Source organism: Hyaena hyaena, unplaced genomic scaffold (genome assembly GCF_003009895.1).
Source record: "Hyaena hyaena isolate Hyena2069 unplaced genomic scaffold, ASM300989v1 scaffold_989, whole genome shotgun sequence".
NCBI lineage: Eukaryota > Metazoa > Chordata > Mammalia > Carnivora > Hyaenidae > Hyaena > Hyaena hyaena.
The window spans coordinates 470,913-487,933 of NW_024081623.1; the positions used below are offsets into that span (position 1 = coordinate 470,913).

General features: G+C 61.2%; 1 protein-coding gene across 1 annotated transcript in view; it reads left to right on the forward strand.

The window, feature by feature from the left end:
- Positions 1-15,135, forward strand: part of ANO9 (anoctamin 9) — a 16,528-nt gene extending 1,393 nt beyond the window's left edge. Inside the window, exons 2-25 of the mRNA XM_039221527.1 lie at positions 4,464-4,538; positions 4,630-4,755; positions 4,965-5,110; positions 5,954-6,000; positions 6,148-6,206; positions 6,289-6,362; positions 6,636-6,770; positions 6,860-6,956; positions 7,071-7,131; positions 7,269-7,351; positions 7,477-7,581; positions 7,670-7,831; positions 7,914-7,950; positions 8,163-8,274; positions 10,860-10,917; positions 11,037-11,134; positions 11,273-11,412; positions 11,561-11,713; positions 12,473-12,620; positions 13,170-13,271; positions 13,353-13,449; positions 13,561-13,687; positions 14,641-14,710; positions 15,036-15,135. Coding sequence (XP_039077458.1) covers positions 4,464-4,538; positions 4,630-4,755; positions 4,965-5,110; positions 5,954-6,000; positions 6,148-6,206; positions 6,289-6,362; positions 6,636-6,770; positions 6,860-6,956; positions 7,071-7,131; positions 7,269-7,351; positions 7,477-7,581; positions 7,670-7,831; positions 7,914-7,950; positions 8,163-8,274; positions 10,860-10,917; positions 11,037-11,134; positions 11,273-11,412; positions 11,561-11,713; positions 12,473-12,620; positions 13,170-13,271; positions 13,353-13,449; positions 13,561-13,687; positions 14,641-14,710; positions 15,036-15,135 — 2,412 coding nt within the window. The remainder of the gene's footprint in view (positions 1-4,463; positions 4,539-4,629; positions 4,756-4,964; positions 5,111-5,953; positions 6,001-6,147; positions 6,207-6,288; positions 6,363-6,635; positions 6,771-6,859; positions 6,957-7,070; positions 7,132-7,268; positions 7,352-7,476; positions 7,582-7,669; positions 7,832-7,913; positions 7,951-8,162; positions 8,275-10,859; positions 10,918-11,036; positions 11,135-11,272; positions 11,413-11,560; positions 11,714-12,472; positions 12,621-13,169; positions 13,272-13,352; positions 13,450-13,560; positions 13,688-14,640; positions 14,711-15,035) is intronic.
- The last annotated feature ends 1,886 nt before the right edge of the window (positions 15,136-17,021 follow it).

Genomic DNA, 17,021 nt, shown 5'->3' on the forward strand with positions numbered 1-17,021 from the left:
GTGAGGGGTGAGGGGTGTGAGGGGGCGAGGGGGAGCGAGGGGGATGAGGGGGAGTGAGGGGGTTAGGGGAGTGAGGGGGCGAGGGGGGCCGAGGGGGATGAGGGGGAGTGAGGGGTGAGGGGAGTGAGGGGTGAGGGAGGTGAGGGGGCGAGGGGGGGCGAGGGGGACGAGGGGGAGTGAGGGGGGTGAGGGGGGCCCAAACATGCTCCTTGTGCGGCTGGGGTGTCACATGTGTGTGCTCCATGCGGCCTACCTGACCAGGGCCGGGTGGCAGTCACATCTGCACGCCAGTGTCCTCCGTCTCACTGGTGACCCAGAGGTGGAACTGGGGAGGGATTGGCTGGGGCAGGACTGTGCCGTCGGGGAGGGAATGTCTCCCAGGAGCTGTGGCGTCTCCAGGAGTTTGCTACTTGGAGCCAGTGGGTGAGCCCCGCTCTGGCCGGTGTTATGCCCTGGGCCTGGCCTGCTAGGCGCGTGGCTTGTGGAGGGTGGAAGCTGGAAAGACTAAAAGGAGAACAATGGGGTCTCTGAGCCTGCACCCCCCAGACCTTTTCTGGGGGGCTCTGCACGCTGCTGGGTTGGGATCGCCAAGGCCAAGTGTGTAGGGACAGCCGCTGTCTCTGCCCTGGGGGCCTGGGGGCCTGATGGGCACACGCAGAGTTCCGGAGGTGGAGCTTGCTGGAGATGGGGGCGACTTTACATAAGCCCAGCCCCCATCTGCAAAGGCCTGTCACCCTGGAGGACAGATGGACTGATGGACAGCCTGGCTCTGGAGGCCATGGCTGTAGCTGTGGCCCATGGAGGGGACTTGCAGGCAGCAAGTGACCTCAGGGATGGTGAGCCCAGAGTACATGGGAAGCAGATTCTCAGAACCTGGTCCCTGGCTGACCGTGGGGAGGAGGGTGGCCAAATTGGAGCAGGGGAGGGGAGGACCCTGACCTGACTGCTCCTGTGGCTGCCTGCCATTGTCGAGGGGTGACCAGGGGTGACTAGGCAGTGACCAGTGTAGCTTTGACCTGGGGGGGGGGTGTCTGTCTGGTGGCCAGAATCAAGGTGTCCATCAGATACCTTATGTGGCATCACTCTCCGCTGTCCAGATCCCATGCCAGGTCCCCAGAAGAGGTTGAGCCAGCCTTTCCCAAGAGGCTCTGGGTAACTGTCCTAAAGCTGTGCGATATCTCTGATGGGGAAAGGCGCTGTCTGAATCGGGGGCTGTATCAGGTCCAGCAGCCTCATTTCTGGGACCCTCCTGCTCCCCCCCCACCACCTGGCCTTTGAGGGTGCCTCTAGGAGAGCCTCTTCTTCCCAGGCTCCCTCTCCTGCTTGGACCCCTGTGTTCTGCCCGGTCTGGCTTCCCCAGCCCTTTGCCACCTGGGGTCCCATCTCCCACCCCTGCTGGTCCAGCCTCTTCTTCAGCCTCAGGCCCACATTAAAGTTGGGGTCTCTCCTTGCAGTATCTGCCAGAGGAGTTCAGTTTGGGGTTGGAGGTGGACAGGGTGAGCCTCCTCCAGGGCGCGAAGTCAAGCACATGAGGTCTGTTCAGCGTGTGGGTCAATGTCTAACACAACGCTTACTGGGCCCCATGGTGGGCAGGTCACAGGGTCAGGTGCTGGTGACCTGAAAGCCCCTGTTCCCATCCAGTTGAGACTTTACTCTCTTCCCCGAGACAGAGGCTCCTCAGCCCAGCTCTCCCTGTCCCTGCACTTACGTGAAGGGCAGTTTTCTCCTCTGGTCCAAGATGGGACAGAAGGTTCAGTTGCCATAAGCCACGTCTGTGTGCTAAAGGCTTCGTCGCCTGTATTAGCCAGCCTGCGAGGCCGTGGCATCTGAGGCCTTGCAACCTGCCATTATGCGGTTGCATTTGATGCCATTTCCTGGCTTCTGGGATGGACACAGGGAGAGAGAGTGGGGCCGACCCAGGTCCCATCCTGGGGCCAATAGTTTCTGGTGTGCCTGGGTGGGGTTGCAGGTTTTGAAACAAATAAAAAAACAGATACCCAGTTAAATGGAATTTTACATTAAAAATTTCTTTTTTGGTATAAGTGTGTCCCATGCAATAACTGGGACATACTTACACTAAAAAGTCTCTGTTGTTTGTCTCAAATTCAAATGTGACCGGGCTGCCTGCATTTTACCCGGCCACCCTTCAGGGCAGACTGGCTGGAGCAGTCCAGGGAGGCTTGCTGACGGAGGCAGGTCTTGAGTGAGATGGAATGTGGTTGTTGAAGGGAAGGAGCAGACAGTGGGCCGGCCAGCAGGGGTGAAGGCCCAGCAGTGGGCAGGATGGAGAGGAGGGTGTGATGCAGAGGCCGACCGTGTGGGCCACGGAGCTCATAAGCCAGGAAGGGCGTTGGGGGTGGGGGGCTGGCAGGAGGCTGTGGCAAGAGCCCCGAGCCAGTGGGGGCCACCGTAGGTGGGAAGTGCCCGAGCTGGCCGGCCCAGCAGGAGTGAGGTGGAGTCCTCTGTGGACCCAGCCCAGAGTGTCCCCCGCACCCTGGTCCCTGGGACGTCGCGGGATCCCTGTGCCTCCCTGGAGAGCTGCCAGCCGGAATCGTGCTTCACGCCACACTGGGGTGCAGGGTGTGTCCTGCTGGGCAGTCTCGCCTGAGGGTGCACAGGGTTGGCAACCAAGGCTCTGGGCTCCAAGGCCAGCGTCCCTCCACATCTCAGGTGGAGGCCCCCTCTTGAGACACACTCTGACTGTGTGCCCTTGTCACCTGCCTCCTGCACTTCGCTCCCTCAGCTGCCCGGCTGCCCGGCTCCCCAGTGAAAGGGCCCAGGTCCCTCCGTCTGCCCCACAGCCTGCTGTCTGTCTGCTCACCAGGAGTGAGCAAGACCTGAGCCCACCCCCTCCCCATCTGTGCGTGTTTAGCGCATCTATAAAGATTCCTGAAGAGTATAAAGACAGCATGAGGCTTCGCTGTGCCCTTCACCCTGCTTCCCCGGTGCCACGGCCCCATCACCTGGGGCTCTGGTCGGAACCAAGAGCCCGGCACAGGCGCCTGGACTTGGATGTCACCAGCTGCTCCATTTGTGTCTGCCCTGTTCTCTGGTCTGTGCAGGATCCCACGTGCCATTTGTCCTCACGCCCCCTTGGGCATCTCCCGTCTGTGAGCGTCCCTCTGTCCCTCCTTTTTTTTTTTTTTTTTTTTAAATTTATTATTTCTAGGAGAGAGAGAGAGAGACAGCGTGAGCAGGGGAGGGTCAGAGAGAGAGGGAGTCACAGACTGAAACAGGCTCCAGGCTCCGAGCTGGCAGTCAGCACAGAGCCCGATGCGGGGCTCGAACCCACGAACGTGAGATCATGACCTAAGCGAAAGTCGGACGCTTAACCGACTAAGCCACCCAGGCGCCCCAATGTCCCTCCTTGCCCTTGGCCATCCGACTCTTGAGTCTGCCCAGGCTCTGGAGAAAGTCTGATGTTTCCTCAGGCTGACCCAGGACTCCATGTTTTAGGGAGAGGGTCCCTAATAGCTAAACGGTATCACGGTGACCTAGACCTTCATCATGTTGAGTGGGGGCCGTCTGCTGGGGTCTTCTCCTTCCCTTTCCCACGTTTTCTTCCTCAGTCATGAGGTCCAGCCCACACTCCACAAGGGAGAGCGAGGAAGGGGGAAGAGAAAAGGACCCGTGATGTCCATAAATGCCACCACAGTAATGGGTGCCCAGGAGAGGCTGGGGCTGTGCACACATCCGCCCCCTCCTCAGATTCTGCCCCCTGATTTATGATTGTGTCTGGATGTGCCTACAGCACTTACTCCCGCGGCTTCTCACTGGCTTTTCTTGAACTCAGAGCCGTGTCACGTTGGTCCCCAGGGCTCCGTGTGCGGCGGCAGCCTGTTCGTGTCCTCGCTGTGTGATTTCCAGCGTGTGCAGACATCTTTGTCCATCCACCCGCTGGTGGGAATCCAGGTCATCTTCACGGTTTTTATATGAAATATGCCACCATGAGCACAAGGAAAGGTCCTTGTGTTCTGGGGTAGGTGGGCCCGGAGACACAGTCTAGGACGCTCAGCTTCATTTCCCAAAGTCGTGCACGTGGAATCTGCTCAACGCTGTCGGGCCATTAAAATGCCAATAACGAAATGGGTAGAAGGTGACGTCCCCAGTCACCTGACCCGTGTTTTCCTGACTGGAGTTCCCGCTTCTTCACCTCCTGAGCGCTCTTCCGCACGCCTCTTCTGTGAAGTGCCTATTTGCTGCTTGTCTTTTCTCAAAGATTTGAGAAGCCGTTTGTTTACATTTTTCAACAGACCTTTGCGGGAGCCCCTGGGGCCTCTCCAGCCATCGCCTTGTGGTCCCAGCCCCGAGCCCCACTTGGAGCTACCTCCTCATTCACTCGGTTTCCTGCAGCCCCGCTTCACGTCTCACCCCTCTTAGCTCCTCGGTGCTGGCACCCTCTCGGTGCCCGGCCTGGGAGGGTGCCCCTCTTCAGGAATGAGCGCCACCCTTCTCTACCCCAGGCCGAGGAGAGCCTCCAGATCCTGGTGGAGACTGAAGGAGACAGCATCCCGCTGATGGAGATCAATGCTGGTGACGTGAGTCTCCACTCGGCCCCGTCCAGGCTGGGTCCCCCTCCCCCGCCCCCGGGCCCTGTGCCAGCCCCAGCCTCACACCTCCTACCTCCAGACCCAGGCCTCCGAGCAGTGGGATTTTGTTCTCGTGGCTGACCGCCGCACCCAGAGAAATCCCAAGCAGGCCTGCCAGCAGCGACGGTTCCTGGAGGAGCTCAAGAGGAAGGGCTTCCATTACAAGGTGCGCTGCCTGAGCGCCTGGCCTGGTGCGAGGCGCGGGGGAGGGGCGGCAGAGGGGCTGGGGACACGGGGGACAGCGTGTCCTGGGGGTCTGGAGACATGGCTGTGGCCGTGTGCCTGAGGTCGAAGGGACAGGCCAGTGTCAAAAAAGGACAAAGGGGGTGGGTTCCAAAGCGGAGCGGAGGTCCCCCAACGCCCTCCCACCCCCAGATGAAGGAGGACCACGAGAAGGTGTTCTTTGGGGTCCGAGCCGACAGCAGGATCTTTGATCAGTACCGCACACTCCTCATGGAGCCTCACGGTCCCACCGTCAGAGTGCAGCCGGCCAGGCCTACTCCCATCCCAGCCACCACGAGGTGAGAGGCTGGAGAGGACGGCCCAGGAGGGCCCCTGCCCACCGCGCCCCTGGTCCAGTCGGACTTCCGGGCATGGTCTTATGTCAGGGATCCCAGGGGCCGGGCTCTGTGACTCGGTGTCCATGTCTGTCTGTGATAAGGGATAATTCAGTTTTGCATCTAGGAGAGTTCTGAGGGTTACAAGTGTTCCCCAAAGGGACCGCAGGGTTTGGACAGGCCTGGAGGACCCTCCCAGCCCGCTCTCCTAGCTCTGAGGTCATCTCCCCCAGACCTGGGATGTGGGTCCCCTCCTCCCCTCTCTAGACCGGCTGCCCCTCCCTAGACGTCTGTCCTCAGCCTCCCAGGCTTCCTCGCCTCTTCTCCCCAAGCACCTCCTTCTCCCCTGAGCCTCCACCTTCCACACCACTCCCCCCTCCCCCCTCATATCCCTCCTTGGCCCAGGTCCCTCTGAGCTTCAGTCTCCCCGTGTGCAAAACGACTCACAGGGTGAGGAGGGTTTGTGCATATAAAGGCGTAGGTGTGCTCTGGATGTGTGGGGGCCCCAGGTGGGAGGTGTGGTTACAGGTAGGGGCGTCTAGGCCCAGTATTTGGGAGCAAATGGTGCAGGACTGAGCACTGGGGTCCTGAGAGGGAAGGGCCTGCCCTTGAGAGAGCCCCGTCCTGGAGCCATGGGGCGCAGGCCACTGGAGGACTTGAGAGGTGGGGGTCAGCTCCCAGGGGAGTCCTAGATTCTGGGCTCTAGTCAGGCAATCGAGGCAGGCTGGAGGCTGCACTAGGGACACAGAGGGGCCTGGGACTCACCAGACAGAGGATGGGGTCCCCTGAGGAGGTCCTGTGTTCCAGGATCCGGATTGTCAACTTTGTGCTGAACAGCAAGACAGCAGCTGGGGGTAAGGACGGGAGGGGGGGGGAGCGGGAAGCAGTGGCCTGTGCAGCGACTCCCCCGGGAGGGGTGTCGATGTGGGGAGAGCAGGGCAGGCTCCCCCCTCCCTCCTCTCCCCTCTCCCCTCCAACTCAACACTCCCTGTGACTGCCAGACACGTTAGAGGATTTGGTGAAGAATGGGGTCTTTGAGACCAGATTCGCCCTGCACAAGGTGAGGCGTGGGCCAGGGCAGGGAGAGCGCCCCCGGTGGGGCCGGAGGCAGGGAGCCCTCACCATCTGTCACCCGTGCCCAGGGAGAGGACGACCTGAGGAAGAAATGGGCCCAGTGGAGAAACATGGTCCACAAGCAGCCAATTGATGATATCAGGTGACACTGCCTCAAACAAATCACCCGTGTCCCCACAGACAACCTGTGTCCCCAGAGGCACACCTGAGACTCCACAGACGACACACTTGAGACCCCAGAGGTCTCCCCACAGACACACTTGTGTCCGCAGCAAACAGATGTGTCTGTGCTCCTGGGCGGGACACACCGGTGTCACACAGTCCTTGTCTCCACATGTGGCACCCAGACCCTGGCACTGGCCCACGGGGTCACGTCCCGGGGGGGTGGTGGCCTGATGGGGCAGTGTCCCCACAGAGACTACTTTGGTGAGAAGGTGGCCCTGTACTTTGCCTGGCTCGGCTGGTACACTTACATGCTGGTGCCCGCCGCGGTGGCCGGCCTCGTCATCTTCCTGAGCGGCTTCTCCCTGTTCAACGCCAGCCAGATCAGGTGGGTTGGGAGGCGAGGTCGGGGGGGGGAAGACCCCTCCTCCCCAAGTCCGGGGAGAGCTGCCACCAGCCCAGCCCCTGCATTCTCAGCAAGGAGATCTGTGAGGCACAGGACACCCTGTTGTGCCCCCGTGGGGACCACAGCCGCAGGTACCAGAAGCTCTCAGACACCTGCACGTTCGCCAAGGTCTGTGGCCCGGGGGTCTTCCACAAGCGGGGCGGAGGGCCTGCCCTGCAGAGCCGTGGGGTGGGGGCAGCGGGCAGCCGAGGGCTGTCCCCAGCCACGCGCTGCTCTCCCCAGCTCACCCACCTCTTCGACAACGAGGGCACCGTGGTCTTTGCCATCTTCATGGCTCTGTGGGGTGAGTCGCTGCAGGTGCTGGGCGGGGGCGGGGGGAAAGCCTGAGTCCCGGGACACTCCCGCCCCCTGCGCCCCTGCCGCCGCCCCAGCCCCACCCCAGGGACACACGGTGTTGCCTCTTTGCCCCCCTGTCCGCAGCCACGGTGTTCTTGGAGATCTGGAAGCGGAAGCGAGCCAGTGTGGTCCTGCACTGGGACCTGTACGGGTGGGACGAAGACCAGGTGAGGCTGCCCGCCGCGCAGGGGCTGTTTCCAGGGCCCCGTGGGGCCCCACAGCCGCGTGCCAGGTGGGTGTCCCTGCGTGGGAAGCGGTCCCGGGGCTGAGGAGTGTCGCGTTGCCTCCACAGGAGGAAATAGCGCTCGAACTCATTAACTGCCCAGATTACAAGCTGCGGCTACACCAGCACTCCTACCTGCGAAGCACCGCCATCCTGATCGTATCGCTCCTGATGGTACCCCTGGGGGGCCTCCCGGGGGCCTGTCCGCCGGAGACCTGGACCCCTGGGCCCCCCAGCCCCATGCCGGCCTCCCTCCCCACAGATCTGCCTCATGATCGGCGCGGCCCATGCCCTGGTGGTCTACCGCGTCCTGGCTGCCGCCCTCTTCAACTCCACCCTGCTCTTCCAGGAGGAGCAGGTGACCACAGCCACGGTGGTGACCGGGGCTCTGGTCCACTACGTGGCCATCGTCATCATGACCAAGGTGGCTGGGGGAGGGGTAGAGGGGGCACAGGGGGGGTCTCCTCCGAGGCCCCAGGTAAGTTGTCTGGTCTCCCATCCTGCAGATCAACAAGTATGTGGCCCTCAAGCTCTGTGACTTTGGTGAGAGGGGAGGCCTCTAGTGCCTCCTGGCCCTGGGGGGGTGCGCAGGGAAGGGACAGGACCATTCGGGGCTGGGTTCCTGGGTCCCTGGATCCTCTGTGTCCCCACCGCCTCTCACACCTGGCAGACAAGTGAGGGTTGCCGGTGTCTCTGAGTTGTCAGAAGAGGGACAGGTTGGGGACAGGAGAGGGACAGCCCCCGTCTCATTCCAGAGAAGCCCAGGACCTTCTCAGAGCGGGAGAGCAAGTTCACCATCAAGTTCTTCACTCTGCAGTTCTTTGCCCACTTCTCCTCCCTCATCTACATCGCCTTCATCCTGGGCAGGTAGGGGCGGCCACTCCCACCACCTCCCTCCAACTTGCCTTTTTCCCCTTTACAGGAAACACCTGCTCATCTTAATTTTTAAAACAATTCGTGCTCAGAGCAATTGGGAGCCCAATATAAAAACATGTGGAAGAGCCCACAGTGAACCCCCTCTCTGCTCCCTGTCCCCAGAGGTGACCCTGTAACCGTTTGGTGGGTCTTCCCAGAATTTTTTACACATTGAAGCACACACACATATACACCTGTTGACATACATTGTTTTGTCCTGTAAATAATCGTATCTTCTCTTTATGCTTAAAATGTACAAGGGACATCTCCCACATCTACATGGGTGGTGAGGCCTCATTTTTAAAATTGCTATTAGCGTTATTTTGTGGAATGTGCTGGAATTTGTCTTGTCAGTTTAGTTGGTGGACATTTGCGTTATTTCCAATGTTGAGCTTCAACAAGCTGCATCCCGTATAATGCACATGCATTTCCCTTCCCTTTCTTTCTGGTGAAATGGACATGTTTTTGGTTCAACCAACATTCACTTTTCTGTCTTTTCTGAAAAAAAATAATTGCTCCATTTGTTCTGTATGTTTGCTTAAATAGCACAAGACACATACATATCGCCCATTAATTCCCAACTCCAGCAGAACTTTGAAAGGAAACCAACTCCTCCAAGTATGTTCAAAGACATCAGGCAGTGCCTGCACCTTGGCCGTCCTTGAGACGCCCTCCCTGTTGGGTCTGCCCGTCCCCTGGGGCTGTGTGCGTTCAGGCCGGGTCCAGGGAGCCCCTTGTTCTCTGCCCTGTAGGGCCCCTGGTGGCTTCCCAAGGAAGGGTACACAGAGGGAATCAGAGGCCTCTACCGCTGGAGGCAGACTTTCCCAGCTCTAACCGCCCCCCCCCCCACCCCCCCCCCCCCCCCCCACGCCGTCTTCTGAAAGCTCTCAGTGGCTGCCTTGGTGGGTTTTCACTGGACGGGCTGGAGCGGTTCACCTCTCTCCTCTGCCTCATCCACCGTGATCTCAGTCCTGGCTCATCTCCACCTCCGCACCAGTGTCTTGTCCTGCTTTCCAGGAGTGCCCTGAGCAGCACGTCTGGTGTCTGGTCCTCTCCCTCCCTGCCCTGCCCCTCCCTGGGTATCCGCTTCTCTTCTTCTCCCGACCCTTGAGCATCCCAACCAATCTCATGGCCTGACGTCGCCTAGCCACAGCAGTGAGGCCCACGTTCCTGTCCCAGCGCACACTCTCCCTGGAGCCCAGACTCACAGGTCCGGCTGCCCCTCGGTCCCCTTCAGATGCTCCGACATCATGCCAGCCTTTCTGCGCCCACAGGCTCGTCCACGACCTCCTTCCCCACGGCGGCTGCACCTTCCTGTTGCTCAGCCCAAAGCCCTGTCCCCCCCCCGGGTCCCTCACCTTCCCTGTGGCCCCATGCTGTCGGTTGCTAGCTGTCTCTCTTACGTGGACGGCAGCCTCCTGAGGCGCCTTTGCAGAGTTGGCAACCACAGCAGGCTTGGCCTGCAGAACTGACCTCAGTCAGATGGAAGGAAATGGCCAGGCACTTGCTGGGCCTGGAGCCTTGGGCCCTTCAGTCCCTAGCGGATGTCACGCATCTCGTGTCTTTGGACACAAGATGGAATTCCTTTTATTTGGAAATTGGACCTTCTGAATTGACTGCCTAATTGTTTTGGCTTTTTTTCCTCCCATTTTTCTTCCAGCTTCTGGCAGTTCTTCTCAGCACAGTTTCCCAGCCCTTTGATTGAATGTTTTACATTCATTTCCACGCTCTTCACCTCAGGGCCCTTCTTCGGACAACCCTTCACAGCCTCCTCTTCATGGCCCTGGACGCCATGGCTTTTCTTGTCTGCGGATCTTGCCTTTTCTTTTTCCTTCTTCTGCTCTACGATTGCTTCTATCCCTTCCAAGTTTCCTTCACTCTTTTACTCGTTCTTTAATTGGTCTCTGACCTGGATGCTAGAGGCTCTCCTTAGATGCCCTCAGTTCTTGGCTCTTGTCCATCAGGGAGAAAGGCGCATGCCAGTGGCTTTGCTCTGGGCCACATCTCTCCCAAGAGGGGCTCTTGCTCTGTCTGTCTCTGCACTCCTGCCGGTGGCAGAAGGACGCTTGTCAGTGTTGCTGGGAGCTCAGTGGTGTGGGGGTGGGGGTGGGGACCGTGTGGGCTCTCAGTATGCAGTGGCCCAGCCCAGCAATCTGAGTCTTTGGTTGTTCAGCCCCCTTGAGGTGAGACTGTTTTCCCGACCATTGGCCAGGAGCCTGACTTTTGGTTTGATGTGGTTTGTATTTTTTTATCATGTAATGGAAAGCAGGTGACTTTAAACACAAAATAATCCTATGTGCACAGTTTCAATGGGGAGAAACTGAGGCCACTCTAACGGGCCTTGTGTAGCACCTCCCTGCACCCGTGAATGGCCAGGCTTTGCTTGTGCATGTGTGTGAGTGCGTGTGGAGGGGAGTGTCTGGGTGTGGGCCGCGCATCCAGTACCCAGCCTCTGTTTCCCAGCCCCTCTGCTCCCCCATCCCCACCCAGTCAGAAGCAAGGTGCTGCCGCTCTGCCAGCCTATCTGTCCTTCCTAGGATCAACGGTCACCCCGGGAAGTCCGTGCGCCTGGCAGGGATGTGGAGGCTGGAGGAGGTCAGTCTGTCCCAGACACTTTGGTCGTGCCGTCCCTGACCTCCGCCCCCCACAGCCCTCCCTCCCCGCGCCTGACCTCCCATCCCCCGCGCCTGACCTCCCCCTCTGGCCCCCTGCAGTGCCATCTCAGTGGCTGCATGATGGACCTGTTCCTGCAGATGGCCATTATCATGGGTCTGAAACAAACGCTCAGCAACTGTGTGGAGTACCTGGGCCCGTGAGGACCTCCCTCCTTCCCTAGGGCCCTCCTGCTGCCCCCTCCTCACCCCAGGGAGCCCCGTCTCCACATTTCCCAGAGCCAGCAGTCCCAAAGGGCCCCTCAGCCTATTCCCCACTTGTTCTTATCACCCCCCAGGTGGCTGGCCCACAAGTGTCGTTTAATACGGGCCAAGCTGAGCCACGCATCCGAGGACCCCGAGCTCAGGGACTGGCAGCGCAACTACCTCCTGAACCCAGTCAACACCTTCAGCCTGTTCGATGAGTTCATGGAGATGAGTACGTGGGTGGGGTTGGGGGGCACAGGCCTGACAGCAAGTCTCAGGGGCAGGGACTGGGGGACTGGCGGAGGGGGTGGGCACTGGGGGCAGGCACTCTGGTGGGTGGTGCGCCCCACGGCACAAGGTGACATCTCCACACCCTTCAGTGATCCAGTACGGCTTCACGACCATCTTCGTGGCCGCCTTCCCGCTCGCCCCGCTGCTAGCGCTTTTCAGCAACCTCGTGGAGATCCGCCTGGACGCCATTAAGATGGTCAGGTTGCAGCGGCGCCTGGTACCCCGCAAGGCCAAGGACATCGGTCAGGGGCCCGACTCGGCAGCAAGGAACATGGGCACTCCAGCCAGGGGCGGGGTGGCAAAGAGTGATGGGACCAGATCATGCCAGTTCCCTTGAAATAATCCCAAGATAAGCCCCCCCACCCCCAGCCCTTTCCCAGGTTCTACCTAGGCTGAGAGCTGGCCTTGGAGAGTGATGCTCAGGCCCCAGGAAGAGGCAAGGCTGGCGCGCACCTGCAGGCGCTGCCCTCCCTGAGTAGGATCCAGCTGCAGGGAGAGGACCCAGGCAGAGGAGTTGGGCTCTGAGAACAGGGAGCTGAGAAAGGGAGGGGTCCAGTAGCTGAGGGCAGGGACTAAGAGGTGGCCTCAGTCACCCAGACTGTCCTGGCCGAGATGGCCAGTTATCAGGGAAGAGCGGAGGGGACTGGGTGCTGGCCGTGGGCAGAGGAAGAGGTGGAGGGGAGGGGGCCCCACTCTAGGGCCCAGGCTGAGGCCTTCTGACCCAGGAGTGGGGCAAGCTGGGGGCAGCTGAGGGGTTCAGGCGGAAGATGAGGGTCTGGGGGGACCTGAGCCTCTCCTGGTCTATGTCCACCATGGCCCAGGTCCTCCTCATCAGTGAAGGCTGCCCACGGCGCCATGAGCAGAGGCATGGGCAGGGTGGCAAGGCCCCATGACCATCCAGGCTCCCAGGCTTGGGGGATCATGGGTGGCAGTGGAGCGGGCAGTGCCAGAGGGCCAGGGCTTGAGGAGCCAGACTGCCTCACCCCACTACTGTGGCCCAGGGACCTGGCTGCAGGTGTTGGAGACCATCGGTGTGCTGGCGGTCATTGCCAACGGAATGGTCATCGCCTTCACATCTGAGTTCATCCCCCGAGTGGTGTACAAGTACCACTACGGCCCATGCCGACAGGGGGCCAACCCTGGAGTCGAGTAAGGGGAACCCAGAGACCCCTGGGAAAACTGGCCCAACCACAGCCCAGCCCTAGAGGAGCCCGGGGGAAGGGCTTGAGTGGCCAGTGTTGTCTGTGGTTGTCATAAATCCGGCCCTGAGGGTGGCCCTGCCCTCCCACACCAATCTGCTGGGAACCCCCATGGGGAAATGAAGGCCCCAGAAGGAGCTGTTTCCTGAGCAGCCACCACCAGAATGACTCCATCCCAAAAGTCAGACCCTTTGGGGTCTGCTCCACGGAAGAGGGCTGCACCGGGGACCACTGATCCTACAGATGGGGTTTCCGTGGGTCTCCCCCTGGAAGGCTCCCCTGGGTTCCTGGCACGGACAGCAGGTGGTGGCCCTCTGAGTCCCTTCAGTCGCCCCCAGGGGCCCCTCTCCCACGCAGAGAAATGAAGGGGGTTCTGTGCTGTGTTCCACCCTAGCAGCCCCCACCGCACAGGGCTTAGCTCCAGGAAAGTCCCCTGGGAGCCAGAAGAGGCCGTGCTCCGCAGCCCCCACCTGCCCCTGCCCTTCTCTCTCTCCCCCAGCTGCCTCACGGGTTACGTCAACCATAGTCTGTCCGTGTTCCACACCAAGGACTTCCAGGACCCCATCGGGATAGAGGGCTCAGAGAACGTGACTGAGTGCAGGTCTGGATTCCCCCAGCCCCCATGAGCCACCCCTGAATCCCTGCCCCCTGCTTTCTGACCTCAGGCGCTTCCCCACCCCAGGTACCGGGACTATCGCAACGATCAGGATAACTACAACTTATCCAAGCAGTTCTGGGTCCTCCTGGCCATCCGCCTGGTCTTCCTTATCGTCTTTGAGGTGGGCCAGAACCGGGGGGGGGGGGGGTACAGCAGGGGCAGCTCTCTCCAGCCCTCCTCCCTGGCCCCCAGCCCCTAAAATGCCTGCTCAGCCCTTGTCCCCTGCCCCTAGCACGTGGCCTTGTGCATCAAGCTCATTGCTGCCTGGTTCGTGCCTGATGTCCCTCAGTCTGTAAAGAACAAGGTTCTGGAGCACAAGTACCGGACACTCTGGTATGGGAGGCAGAGGCCAGGCAGGGGTGGGGCCACGCCCCAGGGCCTTGGCCCTGATCCCCAACAATCCCATTCCTGCCTCTAGCTCCAGCCCCAAGAGCACAGATGTGTAGGAGACCCAGAGCTGGCCAAGAAGCACTGGTGCCCAGGAGCTGAGACTCAGAGCCACCACCACCACTTCCCACCCCCACTCACGGCATATGCGTGGGGTCCCGGGAGGCTGGTGTACACGGGGAGGCGGGGGGGAGGTCTTGGAGGGCCCGTGTACATTCGAGGTGCTGGTGAGCAGCACGCTGTGGTCTAGGAGACCTGTTCCATCTGTTAGCAAGGCTCAGGTCTGGGGTAGCCTTGACTTGAACTCTGATTGCCCTCTGCCACTCACAGAGCTAGGGTACCGGGTGCTTCTCAGCAGTCAGAACACAGGAAAACTAGCCCAGTATCCTGAGCCCCTCTCTGACTTGTGGGACCCAGACCCTCCTCCTCTCCCCCACCCTGGCTGGTCAGGGGGCCCTGATCCCACCTCTCTGGCTCCCCTCAGCCTGGAGATCTTTCTATAATAAAATAAAAACTTCGTGTCAATTCTGGGCCTCTTGTGGACTAAGTCTGTCCTCAGGGCTGGATGGGAAATTGAGGCCCAGGTGGAGAAAGGTCTGCAACGTGGCGCTTCCTGGTCCCCCTCCGGTTTTCCTTGGGCTCCCAAGGGAGCGGCGGCTTGTGGGGTCCTACCTTCCGGCGCCTGAGGGTTCGAGGCAGGCTTCCTGGAGAAAGAGCTGGGGAGGGGGGCGGAACCGCAAAGGCGCCCCTGGGGACAGCCGGGACTCTGAGCCCCCAGGCCCAAGACTCTGCGGCCGGTTGGGCCGCTTCGCCCTCTGCCCCCAGGCCGGGTGGCTGCAGCTCAGAGGCTTCCTGGCGTCTGAGAGCAGGACCGTCTTAACCGCCAGGCTTGGGCGCGAAACGGGACTCTTGGGTCCGCCCTCAGGCCCCGGCTGCTGGGCGGGGCTGCACCTGCCGTCGCCACCGGGGTTGTCGCCGCTGCGCACCTGGCCCAGGTAAGCTGTCCCGCCTCCGCGATCGGCGCGATCCCCAGGTCTTGGAAGCAGGGTGAGTGGCTCAGGCCCACGGGGGTGAGCTGAGGTCGCCCTCTCCTGGGAGCCGGGACTAGGCTTGGAGCTTGGGGACCCTTGTCCCGAAGAGCCTCTGGGCCGTGGCGGGCGCGGTCCCGCAGGAAGTGGCTCGGAGTCGGGCTGGCTGCCCCCGTCGCCCGGAAGCCTGAGTTTGTCCGTGTCCTGGCCCCGTGGGTCTGGCGGCGGGGCAGGGGGTGGAGGGTGCGGGGACAGCTCCGGCCACGTTTCCCGCTCCGCCCGACGTGGGCAGTGGCTTCCTCGTGACCTTCGCCCAGGAGACGGAGGTGGAACGCCGCAGCGCGCGGGGCCCCTCGCCTCGGACCGGAGCTCAGATCCAGGGGCCTCCGTGATCCCCGAGGGCGCACCGAAGAGCCCGCCGGGGCCGTGCGCGGCGCCGGTCGCCGGGCGGAGCTGCAGTCACGCGCGCGCTCCCGCCCTCGGCCCGCGTCCCCCACCTGCCGCACTAGGCCTGCGCGCCCTGCTCGCCAACCGTGCGCACCCCGACCGGTCATCCTTGGCCCCCCCGTGCGCGCCCCCGTCTGCCCTCGGCTCTCGGTGCGCGTTCCCATTTTGATACCAGCGTCCCCGCCCTCTGTGCCTGCCCCCGACCCGCCTGCCCGCCGCACCTGGAGGGTGGGGACTGCTAGACCCCGCTCACCCCTAGCTAAGGCGGAGTGCCGGAGGCGGGGTGCGGAGTGAAGGAGAACTGGGCGTTGTGGCCCGTGGAGCAGGACAGAGCCCCTCGCCTGCGGGCCAAGACCTTGTGTGCGATTCTGTCCTTCAGGAGACGCGTCGGGGGCGCAGCAAGTCCCAGCTGAGCGGGAGATGCTACGAGACCGTGGGGTGCTAAGCAGCAAACCAGGGGGGGGGGGGGGGGGGGGGGGGGGGGGGCGTCGCCTCCATCGCTTGCGCCGAGGGACCCAGAGCTCAAGCCAGAACACAGGCAGAGGAGCTGGAGCTTTCTAGGAACCACTGGGTGTGGTGGGGGGAGGGGAGGGGTGAGCTCGGATTCGAAGGGCGGTCCTAGATAGTGCCCGAGGCGATACGGGCTTGTGGGCTCTCCCCTTGGAGGGTGAGCCTGGGGATGAGGGTGTACTTTAGCAGAAGAAGGGGGTGTCATGGCTGTGCGATGGTGGCCCCGGGGACGCACACAGAACAACAGGAAGTCTGGCAGGAACTATGAGAGGCAGCAAGGCTGGTTGGAGCTCTGTCTGCCTGGGCACTCCAGGGCAGGTCACTGACGACTGTGTGTCTGGGGCTTGCACCGTCCCTCTGGGCGTCAGGCCCCCTGAGACACCTTCCAGGAGGGGCTGGTAGCAGTGCCCACACTCATCCCGGAAGCTGCAGCTCAGGGGGAAGGGTGCCGTCACGTCTTCCTATAGTTCTGTGGGACCCTGAGCCCTAGATGCACCATCACCGGAGGGTCTTGACAGCCATGGGGTGGGGGTGGGGATGATCAGGGCTGGGGCAGGGTCAGATCAAGGACACAGGAAAGCCAGTACTGAGGCTGACCCACTGGTGGGCCTCTGCCCCTGGGTAGGTGAGAGCAGGGACAGGGCCTGAAGGGCCCCCTTGTCCAATTTCTTCTTCTTTTTTTAAATTTTTTAATTTAAAAAATTTTTTAAATGTTTTATTTATTTCTGAGAGAGAGAGAGACAGTGTGAGCAGGGGAGGGACAGAGAGAGATGGAGACATAGAATCTGAAACAGGCTCCGGGCACTGAGCTGTCAGGACAGAGCCCGACGCGGGGCTCGAACCCACGAACCGTGAGATCATGACCTGAGCCGAAGTCAGATGCACCCAGGCGCCCCCGCCCCCCCCCCCCGCCCAATTTCTATGGGTAGTGATGCCAGCTACCGATTGCTGGGCCCTGAGTCCCACATCAGTCTGGGAGGGGAAGTGACAAAAGTGGATGCCCCCCCTCCATCCCCCCCCACCCCCCAGCTGGGCTTAGAGCCCAGGAGTTTCTATCAAGGCTTTTTCTTGCTTCTTTATCTGAAAAAGGAGGGACTGCCTTCCCATCCCAGCCTGAAACTAAGGTCCATGTTATACCACAGCCCCTGTTTGGGCACTATATGGGGAAATGGACCAGGAGAGAGCCCAAAAGCTCTGCTCAAGGCTTCATTATTGGCAGGAATTTCCACAGGACTCCCTCACCTCAGCATGTCACAGGGCAGATGCACTTTGCGGCTGCAACCTGGAGGCTCTCACCATCCTGAGTGTCACATTGTAGACC